Source organism: Megachile rotundata, chromosome 12 (genome assembly GCF_050947335.1).
Source record: "Megachile rotundata isolate GNS110a chromosome 12, iyMegRotu1, whole genome shotgun sequence".
Lineage (NCBI taxonomy): Eukaryota > Metazoa > Arthropoda > Insecta > Hymenoptera > Megachilidae > Megachile > Megachile rotundata.
Window position 1 is genome coordinate 14,957,073 of NC_134994.1, and position 23,722 is coordinate 14,980,794.

At 37.2% G+C, this 23,722-nt stretch overlaps 4 protein-coding genes across 20 annotated transcripts in view; 2 read left to right on the forward strand and 2 right to left on the reverse strand.

Annotated features, from left to right (window-relative positions):
- Positions 1-14,563, reverse strand: part of gish (casein kinase I gish) — a 38,315-nt gene extending 23,752 nt beyond the window's left edge. For 4 of the 12 annotated variants that reach the window (XM_076538135.1, XM_076538134.1, XM_076538131.1 and 1 more), the window contains exon 1: positions 13,229-14,560. In XM_076538135.1, the coding sequence (XP_076394250.1) occupies positions 13,229-13,457 (229 nt within the window). In that variant the 5' untranslated portion in view covers positions 13,458-14,560. Of the gene's footprint in view, positions 1-13,228 lie in introns of all 12 variants that reach the window. The other 8 variants (XM_076538136.1, XM_076538132.1, XM_076538128.1 and 5 more) reach the window with 7 other exon arrangements.
- On the forward strand, positions 7,248-12,921 carry LOC143265513 (uncharacterized). Its single transcript, XM_076538137.1, has 3 exons — positions 7,248-11,325; positions 11,404-11,541; positions 11,670-12,921. Exons 1-3 carry the CDS (start codon positions 11,166-11,168, stop codon positions 11,678-11,680), a joined length of 309 nt encoding a protein of 102 aa, XP_076394252.1. The 5' UTR covers positions 7,248-11,165; the 3' UTR covers positions 11,681-12,921.
- Positions 14,564-14,826: 263 nt separating the features above from the next.
- Positions 14,827-18,845, forward strand: rha. 4 transcript variants are annotated; one of them, XM_012281306.2, is made up of 11 exons: positions 14,827-15,172; positions 15,351-15,498; positions 15,570-15,825; positions 15,900-16,568; positions 16,639-16,946; positions 17,024-17,267; positions 17,337-17,457; positions 17,537-17,640; positions 17,720-18,001; positions 18,064-18,392; positions 18,462-18,845. In XM_012281306.2, the coding sequence occupies exons 1-11, from the start codon at positions 15,121-15,123 to the stop codon at positions 18,790-18,792; spliced, it is 2,844 nt and encodes a 947-aa protein (XP_012136696.1). In that variant the 5' UTR covers positions 14,827-15,120; the 3' UTR covers positions 18,793-18,845. The 4 variants fall into 4 exon arrangements, with proteins under 4 accessions (XP_012136696.1, XP_076394231.1, XP_076394230.1 ...); XM_076538116.1 differs by having other exon boundaries at positions 16,449-16,568; XM_076538115.1 differs by having other exon boundaries at positions 15,351-15,490.
- A 113-nt stretch (positions 18,846-18,958) lies between these two features.
- Positions 18,959-23,624, reverse strand: Mat89Ba (nucleolar protein 6 Mat89Ba). 3 transcript variants are annotated; one of them, XM_012281308.2, is made up of 12 exons: positions 23,425-23,624; positions 22,828-23,328; positions 22,295-22,760; positions 21,946-22,230; positions 21,591-21,864; positions 21,217-21,511; positions 20,922-21,146; positions 20,410-20,841; positions 20,177-20,340; positions 19,851-20,104; positions 19,373-19,782; positions 18,959-19,295 (listed from the first exon to the last, which is right to left on the reverse strand). In XM_012281308.2, the coding sequence occupies exons 1-12, from the start codon at positions 23,431-23,433 to the stop codon at positions 19,050-19,052; spliced, it is 3,561 nt and encodes a 1,186-aa protein (XP_012136698.2). In that variant the 5' UTR covers positions 23,434-23,624; the 3' UTR covers positions 18,959-19,049. The 3 variants fall into 3 exon arrangements, with proteins under 3 accessions (XP_012136698.2, XP_076394228.1, XP_076394229.1); XM_076538113.1 differs by having other exon boundaries at positions 22,828-23,240; positions 23,425-23,622; XM_076538114.1 differs by lacking the exon at positions 23,425-23,624 and having other exon boundaries at positions 22,295-22,645; positions 22,728-22,760; positions 22,828-22,934.
- Positions 23,625-23,722: the final 98 nt, after the last annotated feature.

Consider the following 23,722-nt stretch of genomic DNA (forward strand, 5'->3'; position numbering starts at 1 on the left):
GTTCGCGAGAACCACTTTTCGACAGCTACCGTGAATCTTTTTCTAACCACCCACTCTTTGCTTTCGAGTGTTTTTCTGCTCCTCCAATTTTCACGCCACTGAATTTGCTCGTCTCGAAACCTTCGCGAAATCTGGAGGCCGCTTCTAAGAACGGGCCTTCATTCGGAATTTTACGTTCCAAACGCAGTTGACACTCGAAAAAAACCTCGTGATTCTAGTAGGTTTGGGACGCTGATATAACAAATCGATAATAATTTTATCAGTCCTAAAGTCCTTTCAAAACTGAAGGTGGCCTTCCCTTTATACTTATTCTTAGCCAGAGGAAACCTACGTTACACCTAAGTGTACATTTCAATTGGAGTTTCAATACACTAGGGACTTCTAAGCGAGTGCACGTGTTCGACTCTATTCGAAAAGCTGTCCATCTGGCTCTATGCCGTGCTCGATTAATATCGACGCGTATTCGGCAACGTTTAGGATTATCAAACCGCTAAATAATTTATGCCTGGTATGCTCGGAGAAATGGCACTGAAATAGCGTAGGAGGATCCTGTCGAGGAAAAGCCATTAAGAGAAATTGCAAGCTTTGGGCAAATCTAATCGTTTGCGAATAATTGAGAAACGACTATGAATACGTTATCGATTAACGATCTTGCATTTATAAATTTTCGGTGTATCATAACGGCGGTTGACAAGTGAATTAAAGATGTTTGATCAGACACTGCAAAATATTAAAAGGATATCGCAAAAAAAGGTCATGTAACGTCTAAATTTCAGATGCCATTATTAAATAAAATTACCGGCTAAATCTTTTTAACGAGTAATCTACCTACTTTCGACAACTCTTTCCCCGTGTAATCTGCAATCAAGGGTAATTTAAGATACCTCGAACCTCGTAATTCGCAATCTTCCCGGAGCCAAGTTCTCGTACAAGTTTTTCCGCGAACGCTTCGGATTTTACGGACAAGATAGAGCAGTATTATAGATTACCAAACGTTTAACCGGTTACGAATTTTCAAATTAATAATACACGAAACGAACCATTAGCCTTGGTTATTTATGCACGCATAGGAATCGTTTGAAATTAACATCGAAACATGACATAAGTATGTACAATGAATCGTTCGTTTGCATAATTGATACACGAGTTCGAAAAGAACGGAATGAAATATTAATACAAGAGTATCTCTAAGTATTAATGAAAATCAAATTGGCAATCTAATGATTTGTGCCATGAAATCTGTATGATAACATCGCGTGTTATCAGATCGTTCGGTAAATGATATTGCGTTGAATAAAGTAACGAGGTATACGGAGATTATTCGAAATTATCCATATGTGATTCTTTCGGTTCCTTGTTTTTCGTTGCAAGAACAAATCAGGAACTGTAATACACTGACCGTCAAAATTGCGTTAACAAGCCCTCCTTTCTCGTTAACCATCGATTTTAAACGTTGGTTTTCTCGAACCCCCTTAATTATGTTTGTAATGGGGCGACAGTGACGCTAATTAAATGCAGATTGATAAGACGATGGGTGTTCGAATAGCGGGATGAGATCTAATTAGGGAGCAGTCCAACGATTTAATTACATGTGAATCTCAGAAGAAACAACTTCTGCCCGAGGTGACTAACTCTTATCTGGACTATACGTATTACGTAAAATTTTCGAATGAAATTCGCTCTTTTCTATTTTCCTTTTTAAACAGAGGATATCAGAAAATCATCCTATGACGCATGCAGTATGACAAGCGAAAGTTGATATCTACGTTTTCAAAGATAAAAGATAAATGGAGTACAATTAAATGACGTGCTATATAATTCATCGTTTACGGAAAGAAAATTTCTACGAACAAAAGAGACGGAGTGTAAGGAAATAGTATGCAAAGCATCGGAGCGAAAACGTCACGAGCTAGAAGGAAAATAGAGTGCAACATCGGTGTCCGTAAACAGCATGAAAATCCGAGATGCAACAGAAACCTGTCGAAGTCGTGAAAATTAGTACTTCAACGGTAAGATTGCAAATACAATGGTGCGCTTGACCTTACGTTATAACGTCATCGCGCCTTTCTAATGAAGTTCTTGACCTCGGTGTATCTTCAGGATCGATACGAGTAAATCTCGCGTCGTATTTGACAAAGGGAAAATGAGACTCGATCTGACAACGAACTGGAAACACCAAGGATCGATTTTATTTATTAACATTTCAATTTATCGAAACACCGAGAATAGAAAGTAAAACCGAAGAGGGTTGCTTCATCGTTGCCTTTATCGACGGCTTCCTCGGAATCCTCGAAGGATTCCATTTCCATGACATTATTCGAAGGTCGGGAGATGCGAGAAACAGGCTTGAATTAACGAATGGTAAAGTTTACATCGCGTACACCGGGTTTACATGTCCTCCTCGAGCATTAAACATCAGCTGATTAACTACTCGTACATCCATGTGTTTCACTGACCGCCTTAATTTTCTTTCTCTTCTTCCGCGAATGCTTTCGTCGAATAATGCTCCGCCGGTATCAATGTACTATTAAAGAAATTAATGCGGTGGTTGACGACTTCGTAAGCCAGAATTCTATGCGTGCACGTTTAGAAGTCGAGGTCGACTTCAGCTAAAGAGGCCATCGTTGAAGACCTCGCTATTATGTGCTCTCCGAGGCGTGTATGTGCGTGTGCAAAAAGCGATTCGCCTGTTGACAACGCGAACAACAGCTTTGACGATGAGCGAACGAAAACAGCCGCTTTTGTTCGCTTCCTTTCCCTCGAAATCGTTCATTCGAACTCGGCTACGAGTATTTGCTCGCTTGTCGAATTTACAGGAGCTCGTATCGACCGCTCGTTATCGTAACCGAGCGATAATGAAAGGCGTACCTTCCCACGAGAAGGAACGGCCGAAAAATAGAGACGGATACAAGGAAGCCTCTATTATTACGGCCTAATAATAGTAGCGTGGTAGATTTCGCGACTCGGGATACTAAAATATTTCAAATCGAGTCGTATTTTTGGACCGCGTTTCGGCTAAGCGTCTGCATACGCGCAGGTACAAGCCTTGCAACAAAAATTCAGATATCGTTTCGCATGACTCACAAGGACGTTCAAAATATCGTCATTTTTGCTTGCGATTCCCAGGGTCGTTTTACAATCCGACAGAAACGAACAGGTTACCATATAAGACATTTAATTTCATTGCTTATAACCTAACAGCCTTATAACTCTTGCCTTATAACAGAAATCAACGCGCATTCTTTGTAAAGGTTCATCTGTTAAATATTTGCGGAACGAGAGATAAAATTGAAATTATCGTGCAGGTATTCAAAATTAGAAAATCTTTTCACGTTGTTGCTACCCACCTTCTCAAAGAAGAAGACATTTACCCCAAAATCTGTTATAACCGACTATGGCAATATAACTAGAGTCTATTGAACAACAATTTTTTATCGATCTACAGAGATAAAGAAGTTGTTTAACTTTGTACCGTCAGTACAGATATTCGTAGAAGTAAATTATCTTTCATATATGTTTGCGAGTAAAGCAACAAAGGTCGTTTCGGTAACTGGTCAATTTAAACGTAGATAACGGAGTTCCGAGTCACTGCAACATATTACAACATTGTGAAGAATGTCAATTGACCGTATATCACTCGATCAAACGGCATGCATAAATTCTTTTCAAATTTACCACCAAAGTTACAACATACGTTTCAAAAGCGCGAACAAGAAAATATCGGAACGTCGGTCCTCTTTGTTCGTTCACTCTTCGAATCTCGCTCAAAGATTTTTCTCGATAAGGAAAACCGATGTCATGAACTGTGCAGAATAACTTCCAAGTATTGTCCTATGAATTATTCTATGCGAGTGCAACGATACACGAGTCGTATAGAAAACAAAACGGAAACGATCGATCGAATCAACAAATATCAGCAGAATAGAGTAACGACCACAGAGGGAGGAACGTTAATTCTTTTTTCGTTCGGAGCACGATAGTCCCGTTAATCAGAGCTCAACGCACGAAAGACCTACTTTTTTCTTCGAGATTAAACTTGGTACCTAGGCAAAACTTCCAACTATAATGTCAAAATCGCCTGTTACAAAAATTTGTATTCAAAAACTTAGATGATGTAATGCCAAGCCGAGTGAATTGCCTAGATTTTATCTAGCCGGAAAATATCGAGGTTCTGCCGTCTAAAAAGGATCGTGAAAGGAGGCGATATAGGTCGACAGCGTTGGCGTAAGTGGATAATATGGCACTGGCTGACACTCCGAAAGCCCGGGTTCAAATCCCGATGACATCCGTTTTATTTTAGCGAATCCCGACATTACCTATTCACATTCTCTCGTAGTCGAATTCTTCTACTTCAAACCCTATTCCGAATTCCACTCCTAAAACTTCATTATGAATCTCGATTCCGTTGATCACCTTCGTACGAAAGCTCTTTTTTCAATTAGACAATTTTACATTCGATCAATGCTCGAGGATAAAATTCTTCTGACCGATAAAGTTCTCCCTACAGCTTCTTCGTTTTGTTTCTAATGCACACCTTCTGCACAGTACATTCCCATCACGTTCCGCCACTTTGCTTCTCGAGATTATTACAAGCGTAATCGTTTCTGTAACGTAACGTTATGTATTTGCAACGACCTCTGCACGATAAATCCACCGACGTCTCGCGTTCTCTCCCCCGATTATGTCATAAAGAAGAGGAGACACCAACGTGCCAAGTAGTCTGCGGTAATAGCAAAGCTTCTTGGAATGTATTAGACGACACTACTCAGCTTGAATGGCTAGCCTCAGAAAAATTTATGCCTTCCTGTTAGTGTCTATATTGCTCCAAACGATCGGACGACTCACCTACAAGCGATTCGATCATGATCTACGCTTCAAGCTAAAAGAACCTTCTATAAATTACGAGTCTTTTCTTTAGTTAAGAGACTAAACACTCGTATTTCCAAACAGATCACATCTTGCAAAAAATCTAGTGAGATGGTACAAGACTTATAAGATGTAGACTATGTATATATATGAAAAATGATGAACTGAATTCATATTCAATGTCGAGAGGATTAAAGGACGAATCGCAAAGGTCGAGAGCAACTTTCCTGTGGAAACGACCTGCCTCGACAAAACCGCGGAATCTCTGCCAATACGCGTGGCCAGGCATAAATCATTGTCAGCAGCATCGGGTCTGATAGAAGGACAAGTTAACCGATGGAACTGCGCGAAAAGCAAAAGAGAACCGTTCGCCACGCTCTCTGCGTCGCTTCTGACGCCATAAGCTGTTTGCTGACGCCTTTCGTTTTACACGTGCACGATAATGCGCAATCAGGATTCGCAGAAAATGGAGGACCGACGATAGTCACCGACAAAACTTCAATAATACAGTTTGCTTGTTTGCGAAACTGATCTATACGGACCTTCAGCTCCCTGTTCCTCAATGACTTGGACTTTCGAATTCCTGTTCCTTCAGTGACTTAGACTTTCGATTCTGTTTGCCATGAGAACTTGGAAATTGTTCGCTCTGTTACCAGGTGCTCTTCCAAACGTGTATGTGCTCCTCTACATACGAGGTGCTTTTGTCTCCCCGTTGCGTGACTGACTCACCCTCGTACAATTAATTTTACAAATATTTTCTTGCGTTGCTTTTAGTTGTAGTATGTTTATAAGTTAATACGAAAGTAGATTAAAATTAAAAGATTTCTATATTACAAATTGCATGTCGCCCTATCTTTAATTACTATCCAAGATGACCTCGTTGAACGCTTTTAAGAGGTAGTACTGTATTATACATGATGATCTTGACAAAATAGAGATTATGCGCAAGAAATAGCAACTAATTATCCCGTACAAATCCCACGATCTGTAGCAACTTCGTCCGCTTTAATTTCACTCCTCTGCAACAGCTGTTTCCAACGCAATCCCTTTGCACTTTCCGGCTACTGCAAGCCTTGCGAGATGAATGCGTCTTAGATGTCACGAACCAATTGAAATGCACCAGAGAAAACCTATAATTACTCCTGTACTCATTACGTCAAGATTAGATTACTTTAAAAAGAATAAGAAGACTACCACAATTTATGTTACGGAATATATTGCTCATGCAACGAACTTTAACTGGATCTTTCGCAGTAAATAATAAAGGTACACCCTGCTTTTTCATTAAAAATTCGTTTATTGAACGATCGTGCTTGATGCGTATCCTGAACACGCTGGTTCTGGATATAAACAGCTAACGTTACAACACTCGAGTTGTTTTCGAACACAGGCAATTAATTAGCGAAAGTTTGTTCGTTACATCACGCTTTGAAACCCCGTTGCAAATAACAAATCCAATCACAATAGTCGATAAACAGAAGCGTGGTCGAAAAATTTGGGCGGTAAGGGGACGCATCGTTACCTGCAAAATCATGTGTGTACTGCAAAACAGGCGTGTTCGACGGTGCACTCATCCTTCTGGTTTCGCACGGACGTGCGCTGCAAAAACATCGGGAAATACGCATGGAACGCGCAATCATACAGTCGTTGAACCTTCGAACGAAGTACGAATAGATTGGTAAACGATCAATTCAATTTATTGCTCGATGATAGTTAGATTTATCTCTTTCCACCCTCTCCGTTGCATAACAGGTACTACACTCTCTCATCGGTCAGTTTCGGCTATATAGAAATAGTCCATGAGGGTCATGTATCGCATACTAGATCTTCGATGTTTGACCTTCGACCCTTCAGATCTCCGCATGCTGAATTTTCACGCATTTGATCTTCATACGTCGAATCTCTACACGTTAGATCTCCACATGTTGCATTTCCGCGTTTGGTCCTCCAAACGTTGAATTTTCACGCGTTTGAACCTCATACCCTAGATCTCCATCCATTACATCTCCGCCCGCTGAATTTCCACGCATTTGATCTTCATACGTTAGATCTGCGCGTGTAGGATCTCCATGCGTTCAGAACTCCGGTTCCTCAATGATCTGCCAACGATCCTCTCCGGATGCAGCGCGTTTTTCGTAACGCAAGGTCGACCTCGAGCGTCCGAAGGCGATCGAGAAGTAATTAGCAGCGGGCAAGACCACCAAACAAGTGGACTGGCGTACAAACACGCGCCTGACACCGTTAATACCGCGTGGGTCAAGTCCGAGTAGCCGAAGAAGTGGCTGTCTAAAAATATATCGCGTTTCCGTTGCCGAGCTGGCGTACAAGCCAGGTACAAAGAGAGGGAGAAACATAAGGAGAGTGAGAGGCAAACGAGCAAAGCGAGCAAGCAGGCAGGCAGGCAGCAACGAGGCGGCGTTAAAAGGACGTTATACGGTGTACGGCTAGTCTAGCCGGATCCGGGGCCGAGTTCATTTCACTTTGCAGTCATCAGGTTCTCTCCTGAGTCACTCGAGCCAACGAGTCGAGCGAGCAGACAGGTACTTGCTACCTGCCCTCGAACAGCTCGTCGCGACACGGTGTGCGTGCAACGCGGCTCTGTGTTGAAGCCACGTTTCCCGTGCACGGCTACGAATTCACACCGATGCCTGAAGGATTGGACCGGTCACGGTGCGACGACCGAACACGCTGGAAAATTGCTGCGACAACCACTCGTTCGTTCGCCATGGGGGAAATTAAGAGAGTCAGCTGGCCAACCGGAGTGAATCAGCTGACCGAGAACTTGGAACGTTACCGTATTCGGAAAGTGGATCGCGGAGGACTGTTCGACGGTTAACGTTGTTCGTCGTCGGGGTCGAAAAAGGAGAGTCGATTATCGACCTTTATGTAAATTTCTTACGACTCGAAATGCTGGAATACTTGTAAAGAAGTGATAACGTTGAATCAACGCCCATCGACATAAATTTTGAAGATGTACTTCGATTGAAACAGTGAAAATTTGAGACCGTGAGTAATTTGACAACCGTTCGCGTAAGATTAACACGCTCGCAGCTGTTTGCTTGTCTCGAATCAGAAAGCAAACACACGAACAAGCCATAAAACAAAATAAGTTCGAGAAAATCGACGCGATTTCCTTGGCTTCTGTTTACCAGTCCAGATAAACGCTTTCGCTGTTCGGAACGGGAAGCTTCGGAAAGTTACGCAATTATAGACAGTGAATAAATTAAAGCAGAATTAATCGACAGAATGTCTATTCGAACGGAGCAATTAAACCGTGAAAACAGGAAACCTCGATTCGGTCGTTACAACCGGCAATATTAATGTATGTGCAGAAGAGAAATAAATTCGAAACGAGTTCTTCTCGAAAAGATTCGATCAATTTCCCTAGAACGTAACCGTGGGAACCTAATAACAGACGGGATCGACCCCCTCAGGTACGACCGGAAGATCGGTTTTACGTACGCCACTCTGTGGCTTACGGTTTGGAATTTCGTACTTCCTGTTTCCGTACGAGCTCCTCAAGGTTCCAAATAAACGACAGCTAGCTCAGCTAACGAACATCGATATTAAAATCGTTTTACCATTTTCGTTTGACCGGTTTTACGCGAATGACTATGAAACAGATTACTGCGAAATGCAATTAAAACAGCGCGGCTCAACCAGGAATATCGAATTAATCCTTTCGATCCGTAGAACGTATAGAAAATCTTTTGCAAACGATTCTCCACGCCTGTCGAGAGTCTCCGTGCGTTAAATCGCCGCGCGTCACCGTTTCCATTCGATGTAACGTTAGATTCTTGGAACTACTCGACACTGAAAACGTCCAAAGCTAAAATCAGTGGCCAGCATCGGCTGATCGTTAACAGAGCAGAGATTTCTCTGTCGTGCATCGCTCTTGAATCAATAAACGCGTCCTCGAGTTATTCCACGCGAACACACTTCGCTAAGCGTTCACGCGATCGAGGCCGATGCAAAATATATGTACGTGTATCGCGAAAGATTGCCGAGGCGTGTACGCGTTTCGTAAAATTGTTTTTATAACGGACACCGTGGAAAACGTTGGTGAATTTGGTTCGGAGAGCAATTTGATGTACACCGACCGATAATACAGCGATTCGAGGAGCTGCAGGTAAACGCAACAATTGACCACGTCTTGGATCGGAGTCGGCTAAGTGCATTTACGGTCGTCCAAAGCAACGAGGAAGGTGATAAACTGATAACACGAGTGTGTGCGATACACGTTAATGGCACCACGTGGCTCGAGAGACCCGCAAAGACGATCGGTTTTGCATTCCGTGCCGAACGAGTCACGACTTCGATGACCGTCTCCTCGTCGTTGTCGTTATTGTCTGATCGATCAACGCTGAGTGATAAGCGTCTTTATAATTGTAGGAATATTATAGGAATAAGAATCCAATTACCTAGCATAATACGCGTTTCGAGTTTGTATTTTCCCATGACACAAATTAATCTTTATTTTTCGAATTGATAAGGAAGAAATTTTGCACTGCAAGGTGTGAGACTTTGTACGCGTTGAAATGACCGTTCGATTGCTGATTCGATGCATCGATGAAAGGTAGCAACGCTGAATTCAAAGTACCAGACTGCACTTAGTATTAATGGAATAGCGGACGAATCGGTAGCGTGTCTCTCTTTATAATCGTTGCATTAAGATAATGAACGGTTAATTGCTCGTTAATCATCCATAATGTGAACACAATGAAACAATGCGAAATCTCGACAAGATACTCAGCAAGATTCCACGTGCAATCGGTTAAAATCTATAAAAATACGACCTTGACGTGCTATTATAACGAAGCTTATTTGTTACACGTATGTTGCAGAAGAAAGTTGAATAAAGTATTACACAAAACGGCTCGATCGAAACACGGTTTATAACTTACGAGAATCGAATAATTGCACCGGGGACAAAAGTAGTATCGAGAGTATCGATAGAAGCATTCGTACGCTTCACACTTCAGTGATTTAGTCGAACGACAAACGTCCACGAACAAGAACAACCGGTATTAATACACCTTTATTGCTACCCATGAAATCGTTCGAATGTAAAGCAACTGCGACTCAGGCACTAACCCAATCGATGCAATCATCGATTCGACGATATCGACGCATCTTGGTTCCGATATCATCCGAGTTTAAAACCTGACCTCTTTTAGGGCTCCAGGCTTTCTCTGGATTTCGACTCTCCCCTGATCTTTCTGGCTCTCCCGAATAACACCTGTTTCGATATAACAAAGGCCTAAGCGAACAGAATAAAAGAAGCAGCCATTAAGTGCAATATCGTATACTTTTCGATTTTCGCAAGGATCGAGCGGGAAACGACACTTTCTTCGGGGTATTATTACGAACGTGGTTCGAATTCATGCAGGATCATAAATTATGGAAGTCCTACATCATGGATTTTATTTATACCGACCAGTTGGCCCGTGCACAAATCGATACAGAGTTTCAGCGAATGGAATGAAAACGATGTTGTCGTGTAGTCTGATCTTATGTAGTAAGCGCGAACGACAAAAAGGCCTGTGCAATCGTACGACAACGTTTCAATATTAAGAATGAGTCATATCATCGACAACCGAGCTACGAAACGCAACCGACCTCTCGTAGCGCTAACTTATCGAGAGATAATGTCGCTAAATCGTTAGTACCGCAGTTATTGTCGCTCGTAAATTAAAATCGCCGCTGGTAATTGCATACGAGCACGTGCGTATCCGGACCAACTATTATTAACAACCACAGCTTTTTCTCCGAGTAAATACCGTTAACTAAACGCGTACGACACCCCGTTAATTTCTATTTTCCTGGATAAGCATTGTCCATGATTCCCCTGTATTTCCGTAGTTAAAACGATCAAAATCGAACGATCGCGCTTCCTGTTACTAATACCACGAAACATAGATTACCCGTTTCCGAGCAATTGCTGTTATCAGTTTTATCGAGACGTCCTCTACTCTGTAGATCAAAGAAACTTCACTACAAATTGCAACATAGTAAAACCTTTGGAAATTCGGAATTTCGCCAATTGATTTTCTCCACGCTGTACATTGGTATCGATACTGGAAAAGGACTGAGTTTGTAAGTAAAAATTGTACAAAGAAACGAGCTTGAAAACCGAAATCCTGGAACAGTAATAAGAAGCGTATACAAAGAAGGGACATTAGTCGAATGGCAAAGCGTTCGAACAGAAGGCAGAGCGCGGTCTGAATTTGTCGGAGGGATTTTAAACCGACGAAGCAGAAGAACTAAATGGGGATTCACACGTGGCTGATCATTCGAGGATGAATCACAAGAGGCTAAAATTTTGTAGTCTCGACGTTCAAACGAGCTCGAGTAGAATAGACAGCTTGCGAAAGTTGAACAGCAGTCTTAATTCTGAAATATCAGCCAACTGTGCGCGATACAGTGATAAGGACAACGCGAGAGACCACTTGCAGTTGGGTAATAATTCAACCGATAACGTGTAAACACGTTCCGCGATGCAAGCTATATTTACCATAGCATCGTGTACGATTTTAGAAAGACAACGGAAAAGAGACCCGACAAGAACAACTTTAATTCATGTTTTGCTCAGACGTATACTATCGTTCAAAAGTTTTCCTTCGCAGCTGTGGCTTATTAAGCTTCCTGCGAGACAAATCGTGAAATCGTCAACAGGTACTTTGATACTTTTATATAACAGTGAAAACGTTCTGAAATTGAGAGACCAGAAAGATAATGAGCTAATAACTGTCGCTCAGCGAATTACCACCTTTAAATAGCTTTTAATACTTCTTCAATTTCAGACGGATTCTAACACTTTACGAGACAACACATGTTATACTCGAAGTTCAAAGTAAAGTGCATACCTTGATGACATAGACTCGATTCTTCTGTAATATTTACACGGTAAATACTGTCTATACCTGCTGCGTGCAAACTATGTTTCTTTAAAAAAAGAACTGAGTTTTTATATTGACTACGGATTCGAAGCTGAACCACAAAAAATTTCTTGAAAATAAACGTGCGAAAGTGCAAGTTTCTTTATTAAGGTTTTTCATTATTTCTCTATACGGAAACACTGAAACTTCGAGCTTAATCCACACACCGAAATCGAGGAAGGTTTCCAAACTTCGATAGTTATACAAGTTTCTTGAGGAGCAAGGCTCACCTAAGTACTTGATTCCTTTGAGAACACAAACCTTTGTAGTTTCTACATTAGTTGTATAACCGTTAGATAGGTCAGAATACTTAATTGACGTGTTCCAAATTAGAAAATTAGAGTAGCTTAAAAATTCGTTCCTTTCGTTACATTTCGAGTTACATTGTAACTAAGAATTTTTATAATTCTAAGAATTTTTCTGCTAACATCCTAAAGCGACATCCAAGATAGCAAATTGAAAACTTAACATTCTCCTAATAATATGCCGTGCTAAACATTGATATTTGCACCGTAACAGTAAAGAATCCGTTAAGAGTTTCCGTCATAGAAATACGAGTTGCCTATATAGATAATATTTATCTGTCGTAATGTAACTTACACATTACGTAGCTATAGCTTTCCTATCCAACCATAAACAGTGTTTAGTGCAAGACTAAAAGGTTGATGCATAGCGACATAAATGTTTTATATATAAAACGTTTCAAGTTGGCAGAATTCGGTCTTGTTTTCTTTTGTAGAAAAATATTGCCGCAATTTAGTTAAAAAAAATAATAACAGTCGAGTGACAACCGACGAAGTGAAAAGGGTTAAATGATTCATCCATTTAAAGGTACCGTAAACATACAGGGCAATAAAGTCGTAATCGGCCAACATAAACATCTGTATACTCGATATACTCTCTCTCTCGACACAGATAAACGATATAAAATTATCGTAGAATTACGTCACTCGCGTAAGACACGAAATTTAATGATAAACGATGCATTCGAAGCATGTACGAAAAGCATCTACGAATTTACACCGAGACAGATTCGTCAGAAGCGATTCGAAAAATATTTCGCAATTCGTGAAACGGCGATAAACAGAAAACTAGGGAAGAATGCGCGGATAACATAGGAAACGAAACGAACGATCTCGGTCGCGAGATCAGCTGAAACGAATTCCATCGAGATCGATCGGAAGGAAATTTCGCTTTAAGGTTCCGTTCGTTACCGCAGCGCGACAGTTCCGAAAGGTTAGAAAGAAATTTCGAGCCACTCCATTTTGTTCGATCTACCGTCAAAGAAGCCACTTTCACGCGCGGATATTAACCGTTGACCCAACGCGTGTCGTTACACGTAACGCGAAACGTGCACGATCGAGCAGGAACGTTAAACGTTAGATTAAAAAAAAATAGATAAAAGAAATAGAAGAAAGACTCACCTAGCCGAAGTTCTCCGAAATTGCCAGAGCCAATTTTCTTGCCGACACGAAAATTGGGGCCGACCATGAGTACAGTGGGGGCGGAGGAGTCACTATGCCTTGAGGAATGCACGTTGGATCTGGCAGCATTACCGCTACCGCGAGAGGTTCTCTTCGTGGCTTCCTGTTCACGCTCGGAGCTACGAGCGTGCTCCTTCTCGCGAGTATCCCTACCGTCTCTTTTCTGCATGTTGCGAGTGTCCTGTGTCGCGGCAGAGATAGTCTGTTTAACGTGACAGAAAGGTTCGAATGAACGATGAAAATTCCCGACGTGTGCCCGGTCGATTAACAGCGACAATGTACGTTATCTCGGGGATCGATCCCCATTCTTGACATATTTTCTTCTTTGGTCTTCCCTTGGACGGTAACCGGTGGAAATAATACTCCAACGGCTTCCTGGGAGGATACATACACAAGCACGCACATACACGCACGCACAAACACCGTACGGCGAGTCGCAGGTGTCACGGCGAGTCGGTCGATGCCTTCAGGGGATCAATCCCCATGCTATCCTAACCTCGCAGCGGATTTCAGGAAATGTTTACACTTAATACGAGATGAAGAGGGCAGACGAGAACACGCGCGAAACACACGCACAGCTATCTCTTCTTTTCCCTTCTTCTGTCTCCTTCTAAACGGCTAGTGGTTTATCACAGACGGGAGCGAGTGTTCCGAGTGTCGAGGACCCTGGACGATTCCATACCAATTTCGACCTGCCTCTTTCGCCCGGCCGGCCGGGAGGAATGGTTAAAGATAAATATCGCGTTTCAGTCGATACGGCGTGCATCGCCGACACTGTTCCGTCGTACGGGAATACACTCCGAAACCTCCTCCATTACAAACGACCCCGCCGCGTGCGATCGCGATCGTACTTGAGACGTGCTCCGATAAAACCACCACTCACCACCGCAGACTCGATTCTGCGGTTAGATTTGGGAGCGCCGCCGAAGCGGCTCTGAACTCTTCCCAGTGACACGCACACGAGCACACGCGCTTTACGAGCTTCGTATGTTCTCTCTTGACTAAGGAAAATCCGCAGTCGTGTCACCAGTATGCCCGATCGGCTATCGTGTGCCAGTACGTACACAAGGCCGGGGATTAATGCTGTCCCTCGCGGTCTATCTTCCCGAGATTTTACCGACCGCCCCTTGCCTAACTGATTTTACGAACGTACTTTTTTCTGATCGTCTACCGTCTACCGATCGCACGCACGCTATTTGAAAGATCCGTCGAACGCGGACAAACGATCACGTACAAGCTCACGCTTCTGTCTCTCGCGCTCAACTCGACATGGGTGAGATTTGTTACGAGGCCGACAGTGCTGCCAACTCGAAACGAAATTAAAGGCACGTTCTCAATTTCGTGTTGACGACAACGCCCTCCCTTGTGAACAATCATATTTATTTAATATTTTAAAAGTCTACTTTTTTCAATATATTGAAACTATTTGCAGAAAGCATACAAGCCTATGACGTTATGGAAATGATTTATGTATTGATCCTTCACGAGTATCTGTTAATTATTATCGAGCAATTATGCGTAACTAATTCGTCGTCTATGTTGAATGACGTACCATTGGCGCTCATTTGAAATTTCAAAAGGGTTGGAAGAAAATACTATGATAATTGCATTTACAACATTTTTTCTATACGTCGATTTTAAAACTACTTCATTTTTTTATAATTTATGACCGAGATTGTACCGTTTCTTAAATTAATCCATTGTATTTCTAAATGGCGCATTAAGTCCTGTGTTTCCATAGCAACCAGTTTGAATTTTACTGACCTCTTTGATATTCGTTAAATGTTTATGGAATTTATTTGTAGTATTTTTGTGTATTATATTACGATACGATGCAGTCATCCGTAAATTTTGATACTCGAATTATATTAAATATAAAAGAAGGTAAATTTTATATCATAGTTGACATTGTAATAACAATATTAATTTAACATGTTTATCTACTGTACATCAATTGCACGTTCTACTATGTTTAGTAAAACTATTAAATTAATCCAATATATTCTTGGATATTAATAACATATATTTGGGTATAAAATGATGTTTTCTGTTAACTTTTTAGGTAAGGGTTTTGAAGAAATTTCACTGCCCATGTTAATCATTGCAACACTCAATGGACATTCTTTAGAAACTGAAATTATAGAACCAGACCCTAATCCTCAATACAATTATGATTTGGTATGGGAACTTGATGAAAAGAAAGTACGAAAGTATGTTGAATATGATGAAATAGTTATTGCGCGCAAATAGTTATTTCTAAAGCATAGTTTTTATTTTATAGAATGAGATCTGGGCAAGTTCCGTTAAAGATAGAGTATTTTGCTGTTAAAAGTGTAGAATGCAAAGAAAAATTAGGGTACCTCCTACTTAATTTACGATCTGCACAAGTTATTTCTAAAAATACTGATTCTGTTGTATCAGCTAATTGGCATAAATTAGTAGGGTCCAGAGGTCATTTTAAAATGCATAAACCTGAATTACTTTTGGCTTTAAGTGTTTGTTATAGAGAACCTGCAACATTAAATTCCAAGTTGGAGGTAAATGCTTAGTTATTAATATATATAATATCACAAATATTTATAAATGCTTCATTAAAAATATAAAATTACAGTTAAAAGATAGAGAATTATACCAACAAACAACTGAATCTTCTAAAATAGTTCCAGTTTTGCTTCATGATGAACGTCTTATACAATTGGGTCCTATAAATACTTGTTATGAATTATTTTTATTGAGTATCAAAGCTATATCTGCAATGAATTTACATTCATTGTTACCAACAAATTGCACAGATATAAACAATGATTTGTATTTTTGGTGTAAACTATTAGAAAATGATATGTACTTTAATCGACCTAAAAAAGATTGTGGAGACCTTTGGGTGCTTAATGAGAAAATTGTAATAAGGATCAGAAGTTCATTAAGAGTCCTGAAAGATTATTTAGAGTTAAAACCTTTTTTGTTTATATATCTGAAATATAAAGAAGATATTTTGGGTGAATCAGAAGTAAATTTACAACCGCTAGTTCCTACTGATAGTATTGAAGAATTTCTCAAAAACACAGAAAGTAGTAGCAGTATTTTACAACAACGATGTTACTTGCGCAAAAAAAATGAAATTGATGATGCAAAAGCTAGAAATTCATATCTTGATTTGCAGCTAAAATTGCAATATGCAGGAGGTAATACAGATGTAGTAACAGAGACTGCTAATACTATGATCAGTGATTCTCTTGTTCCTAATTCCATGAAAGAACTGAAAACTAATTTAAATCAAATAGTAAGTTTTTTGTTAATAAATTATAATCTCGCAAATAAAGAACAACAATTTCTTTTTGCTGTCATTTTAGAAATCGCATGCAAGTGAAATAGATTGCCACAGAAATCCTGCAGGTGATTTTGGAAAATATTCCACAGATGCTCCATTGGTTAATTTTACAAATAAATATAACAATATAAATAAACCATCTCTAAATTGTGAATTTAACAAAAAACAGTTCATTGAGACTGCATGTTCACAATCAACTGATGTACTGCCCTCTAATATTAATGACTACTCTAATAGTGTAGAAGCATACCACTGTTATTGTTTAAATATTCGATTTATAGCAATCAAATTAAGATCTCCTGTGCTAGTGACAAAAGCTGCAGAAATTCGGTATTATTCAATTCAGCTTCTTATGTATATCTGTGGGAATATATTTGATCTAAATACATACCTCTTTTTGAACTCAGACTTCACCACCCAAAAACTGAAATTGTATCAACATTTTATCCCAACATACCATTTTCTTTGGGAGAGAAAATAAAGTTACAAGATATAGGATGTAAATTACATTTTATATCAGCAATAGATGAAATTAAACAGTTATTGCTATCTTTTCCACCAAAAATCACTATACATAAAGAAGAAGGAAATTCGAAAATATGTATATGCCAAAGTATAGTTGATATTAAACAATTATTCTATCAAAATAAGGTAATGTGACATAAAGAATAATATTATATATTTGTATGTTCTTATTAGAATTCAGTCAATGTATTTTAGGCTGAATACTTATGTGATGTACCATTATATGATATGGAACAAAATATTGTTGGCAATTTAGACGTTCTACTAAATTTAGAGGATTGTGGTCCATATTATAGAATTGGAAAAAATGCACAAAGTAAGGAGTTCATGCTAAAAACTTTTATATTATTTACTTTTGACTTTTCTAATGTGTATAATTTATATTTATACATTAGGTGAATATTTAGGACCTCCTATTTTAGATGATAGTTTAGCTTATAAAATAGTTGATGAGTTAGAAACGTGGAAAGAAAGACAAATGGAAATATTTAAAGTTGAGGTATACAAATGTGTATAGTAAATGAAAATTTGATTGTGTATAAGATTTTCACCATTTATAATTTTTCTGAATAATTTAGTTAAAAAGAAAGGAAGATCGTCATTTAAATTTACTGAGTCAAGAATGGCAAAAACATAAAGAAAATTTGGAAGCAAAACTTGCTTGTAGTGTTAATCAATGTAAAATGCTTGCAAATAGTTTAAGTAATGCTACAGAAGATTTAAAAACACGAAGATTAAAAAGTCTTGAAAAGGAAACTAAATTGGTGAAAGCAAACGAAGATTTACAGTGTAGATATGAATCAACCATAAAAAAACTTAAAGAATCATTTCATTCAATGCAAGAAGAACTTACAACAAAGGTTTGTAAAGGAATTTGATTTATATACCGATTAAGGAATTACATGCTTTTGATGGTTTATAGATCGACATTCTTGAGAAGAAAAAAACAACTCTAGAAGCACAAATTGATCAACTAAGTAATGAAAATGAAAGATTACAACTGACTGTAATGAAGCAGTCTGAAGAATTAGAAAGTTATCAGAAAGGTTCTTTAACACAAGATCAAACTACAAACTTATTACTAGAATTAAAAATTCTTGAAGAAAAATTACAAAATGCACAAGAAAATAAATCTTTTTTCAAAGAACAATGGGCCAAGGCAGTTCGTGAAATGCACTGCATGAGAAGAGAATTTCAAGAAGCTAGACAAGTTCAAATAAAAAGCAGTAAGGAACAATTGCAAAACTTGGAGTAAGTATATAATTTTTATATTCAATACATTATAAAATGTATTAATACAATGAGATACATTTTATATAGTTTAGAGGAGATATTGTCTGCAGATTCTAATGCCTTGACTAATGACCAAGTTTTATTGAGCGAAATTCAAAAAGAAATTGACGTTATTAAACCCAAATCATCCTTTACTGACAAAGGCGTGTATTGTCAAGTATTTACACCAACTTCGGTAGATTCGAAAATTATGCCGAACAGTAATAAAAGTACATTAAAGAAATCGGAGGAATATGATAAACGACTTCAAGCGTTACTAGAAGAACGTAATTCTCTTCTAAAAACAGGAAGTTATACAATCGATGATACAGTTATTATGAAATTAAATGCAGAGATAAGGTCTTTAATGATGAAGTAATTACATATTTTTTTTATATGTAATATATTACGAAATATATCTTTATTAACTAATTTGTTAAAATTCTTTAATATTGTTGTGGACGGTATCGTCGTGTTCCGTAAAAGTTCGAGTAGTATCAATTGTCTGATCCATTTTATTGAAGAAATGGTAAGTAAATTGTGAATTAATTGATAAAAAAATTTATTTTATGTTGTAAACATGCTTTTTATATTATACAAAATTTAATTTTTGTATATTTATGACTTCAAAATTGTTCAAGTTAAAGAAAACTTGTCTGATCGAATATCAATCGTTTGAATCAGATCCTTTCCGAGAATGTAAAAGTCTTGAATCATTGCCGAAACATTTAGAATTAATTGATCATCGTCATTACATTTTCGACCATTAATGTTTGATACCTTAAATTCTTTAATTTCTAATGCTGAAGGTTTCAACAGTACTCCTATTGTAGTACCACCGTAAGTGTCATAGAAAAATAAAGCAAATTCATCGTACCCATTCTGAAAAAAATACATACATTTAATGATCGATCAGAATTATAGAACAATAGGATGTATGCAAAGATGTTGTAATTTACCCTAAGATCTCGTAAGAAATACTGTACAGGATCAAAATCCACAACTGGTATCTTTTGTTGTGAGTGCTTTCTGTACGGATGCCAATCAAGGAGTGGATATTCGTCGTCAAGATCAACTGCCTGCATCCTCCTTGGCACCATAGTTGGTCTCAAATTTATTAGACAATCATATTCTGTGAGCGGTGGCCTAAATAAAGGTTTGCAATCCAATATAACTTTTGAAAAAATCTGATCCTCAAATAATTTTAAAGACTGCCTCGCTAGTGCTGTAATACGATTTAAGATTAAAGTAGTTGGTGCTTTTCTAGTCCATAATGATCTTTGCTGGTCATAAGGAGTAGATATAAATAGTGGTGGTAGAGAGTTACGAGATGAACCGAAAAACGTTTCCACAGCTAATATTTCTTCTCCTACAATGAAACGTCACGTTATAAATAGTACAAACAATAATCAATGATATTATTATTTAAATACTCACTTGTCATTTCGTTATTGAAATTAATAATAACCGGATCTGTATTCCAATGACCCCTTGCAAAAATTTCTAACAGTCTCAAAAATGCTACTTGTGGCATTTGAGTAGGCACATATGGTGCAGGAGTTAAGTACATAGAAGCAACAAGAAGATCAACTACTACATCTGGTATATGGGAATGATCCAATAATTGGGCAGAGAGCCAACGTTTCGCTAAACAACAGGTTCCGCCAAAAGATGGTTGCTGAACATGTAATCTATTATGTGAAAAATATAATTTTGATTATAGATATATATAAACAGAAATTATTTATAAAAATTATTCGTACCCATGTAAAGCACTAGTTAGTTTTGGCAGTTCGAATAAATTATTTTCCAGTTCGATTGATTCTTCATTGTCTTTGTACTTTGTTACTCCATCCTCAGTTATTTGTTGTTTTAGACAACCAATTTCTTTCTGGTGTGCTACTCTCAATCGAAATACAAATCCTTCCTAAAATAATATTCCCTTTTTTACAAATTGATTACCTTTATTATGACAAATTCTCCTTCTTGTACTAACCTTATATACATCGACGTGTGATAAATTTGCACTTGACACTAAGTTATATTGGTTTCTAAGGCATTCTGCAATTTGTATATGAAAAGCAGCTTTTGTTTTCCTGAAAGCTTCGATATCATCAGGCCATTTTCCACTAGTTGATAGCTGCAGATTTACTTCAAGTGGGCAAACGTATTTAGGAGCTTTATATACGTATTTCAATATCAAACAATTTTCATTTTTCTGAATACATTGATGATCAGGTCGATAAACTGTTGCTAGCGGTGGAAAGGTATCCGTATATCGAAAAACTGCACTACATCCCTGAACTCCATGTATAGCTAATGGAATATCTTTAAGAGACATCAATTCTTTTTCAAGATCATTAAATACATTTATCACTCTTAATGTAGCTTCTTCTCCTGTGCCATATGCAAAATGTGTTATTTTGACCTAAATATCACACTATAATTTATACAATGTTCTTTTTTATTTACACAAGTGAAAGAGTTGACAGAAGTTACTATTGTTACCTTTGGCAATCTTAATAATTCTTCCATTTCGTCTGCTATATAAATAAATTGGTCTTTAAGAAAATTTAATTTTTTAGTCAGTAGATAAGTTACAATTTTTTTGCAAATTAGTCTTTTCCCTGATAATGTTTTTCCTTTTGACCAAACTACTGCTTCACGAATAGATCCATCTTGAAATCGACGTAATTCTGATTTCTTACCCCAAAATTTTCTAAATTCATTTGCCTGGAATATAATATTCAATATATAGAAAAAAATTTGATTTTGTTTGCTCGTGTTTAAATAATTCACTTACTTCTGGTAAATTTGCTTCAGGTCCCTTCTCAACTATATTATAACAAAATTCAGGGTTCAATTCTAATCCCATAAAAATTTGCCCAATATCATTGTCATTTTTTTCTGTACAGTCCCATTCTGAAATTTCATTCGGTAACACACAAATCCGATATACTCTATTTTTTAATCCTTCTTTTAGCATGTTATAAACAATTTTTATTGCTTGAGCTCGATAATTAGACCCATAATTTAATTTATCATTTTGACTTGAATTAATATCTACTATGTTTTTCAGTACTTGAGTATCTTTAAACCTACATATTTTTTTTATTATTATTCTTTTAGAAGTTAGTTTAACACTATACTTTAATTATAACATTTAAAATTAATTACCATATAAGATGATCAAATGCCCTATGAAATGGTACTTTTCTCATAAAAAGTGCTTGAAAACTATCAGCATGTGCAGTATCTAAATGATTTAAACAAAGTGCAGCCTCCCTCTGTATCCACTTATAAGTAGTTGTAGGTGTGTGAGCTGTGATATTATAGTAACCAGTACTATCTAAAAATACACATTCATAATATTGGTGATAATTTAAAATTCTTGTTTTACAATCTTCATCTTGATTCATTGTTATTCCAGTTTCATATAGATTAACTTGTGCTAGTAATATAAAATGTTAATTATTAATAATAATACTCATATCAATGTTTATCCACTGTACTTGTTTAAAAGGTACAATACCTAAATAATTCCACACATTTCTGATTACTTGATAACTGCTCATAAAAGTATTTAATTTTTTAATTGATAATAAGTATAAAACAAGCATTGTTACAATATATCCATTGAAACCTTCAAAACCTTTTCCTAGTCCACGTTGAGCTAACCATATTTTCAACAAAATGATACCATCCCTTAAATTAGGATATTCTTTTATTATTTTCATATTTTCTGAATTTATTTTCACTGTTAAATCGTGAAGCACTATGGAATTATAATATGGTGTTGGAGGTAAATCCTCTGTTCCTACAACAAGATATTTATGAAAGTTATATATCATATAAAGACCAATAACATATTCAAAACATACCACTCTCTGTGTTGAAAAACCACCCAGGTCTAATACTATTTTTCTCTGGTAAGAATCTATTTAATTTGAAGCTTTCTTCTTGAACTGATATATGTATCAGTACATTGACTTTTGTACCTAATTTTCCAGTTGGAACTATTTTCAAAAGTGGCCTTAAATTATCTCCTACAAATTTTTTGTGTTCAGCAATATTATCCCTGATATGAGATGTTATATATGCCAAATATATTGCTTTCTTTTTTAGATATCTATAATTTTGATAATCTTGCTTGTGAAACATTTTAGAAGGCATCTCAATTGTTAAATCTACAGTAACATTTGAATTTATAGTAGTATCAATAGCATAAGATCCTATAACAGCAATATTAGATGGTTGCAGAAATTTAAATGTTGCTTTTGTATCTTCTGGAACATTAGGCATAGGAATACGTACATCTAATTTCTTCTTTAATTTTGGATCTGAAAACTAAACTCATAAATTATAATATATTCTATTTTAATTTATAAACCTTCAATGATACTAAAATACATACTTGATATTCCTTTGATTCTTTTATCAATTTTATATTTTTCTCAAAATCTTCAAACCACACATTAAATAAATGTTTGTACTTGTCTTTAACTTTAACTTCATTTAACACTTCTTCTATCTGTAACCTGAATAAATTAGAATGGAATAAATTCTCTGTCTCTCTGAGCTGATTTAATTCCTCTGCAGTTGGTGGTTTATATAAATCTTTATTGAATTTTTGCTTTTTTTTTAATATAGTATTTGTATCATCATCTGTAACTTTTCTTTTCTTTTTATCCAATGTCATATGATAATTTTGTACATCCATTTCTTCCATTTGTGCTCTTTCTTCATCTTCTTGGTCATATTGATCATCTTGATCTTCTTCATCTTCTTCATCTTCTAGATCTTCTAGATCTTCTTCGTCTTCTTGATCTGTATTTTGATGAATTTCATCATTAGTACTATGAGCACTTTCAGATACAGAATCGTCAGAGTGACTTAAAAAATCATCTATATTTGCCTGAAATATCCGACGTTTACACAAGTTACGCTGTATTGCATTTGAAGGTTATATTAATATTATAATACTTATATTTTTGACAAACACTAAATGTACCTTATACATGTTGGAGCTTTAATTATTCAAACTGTTGATATAATATCCGTCAAAATTAATTTATAACATATTTACATCAAAGCACGTGTCAATCTTTCGTATGATAACTTTTTGAAATTGTATACCCACGTGCACTGTGCATCCTGGAACCCACCTGATTTCATATTTTCAATAGTAGCGCCATAATGGAATTTTCAGCAATTAATACTTGCTTTAGTGCGCACGCTTTTCTTTTGAACTATTGTTGCGTCACTTTCCTTTTTCAAAATAATTACAACTATGACGAATTATTCTAATT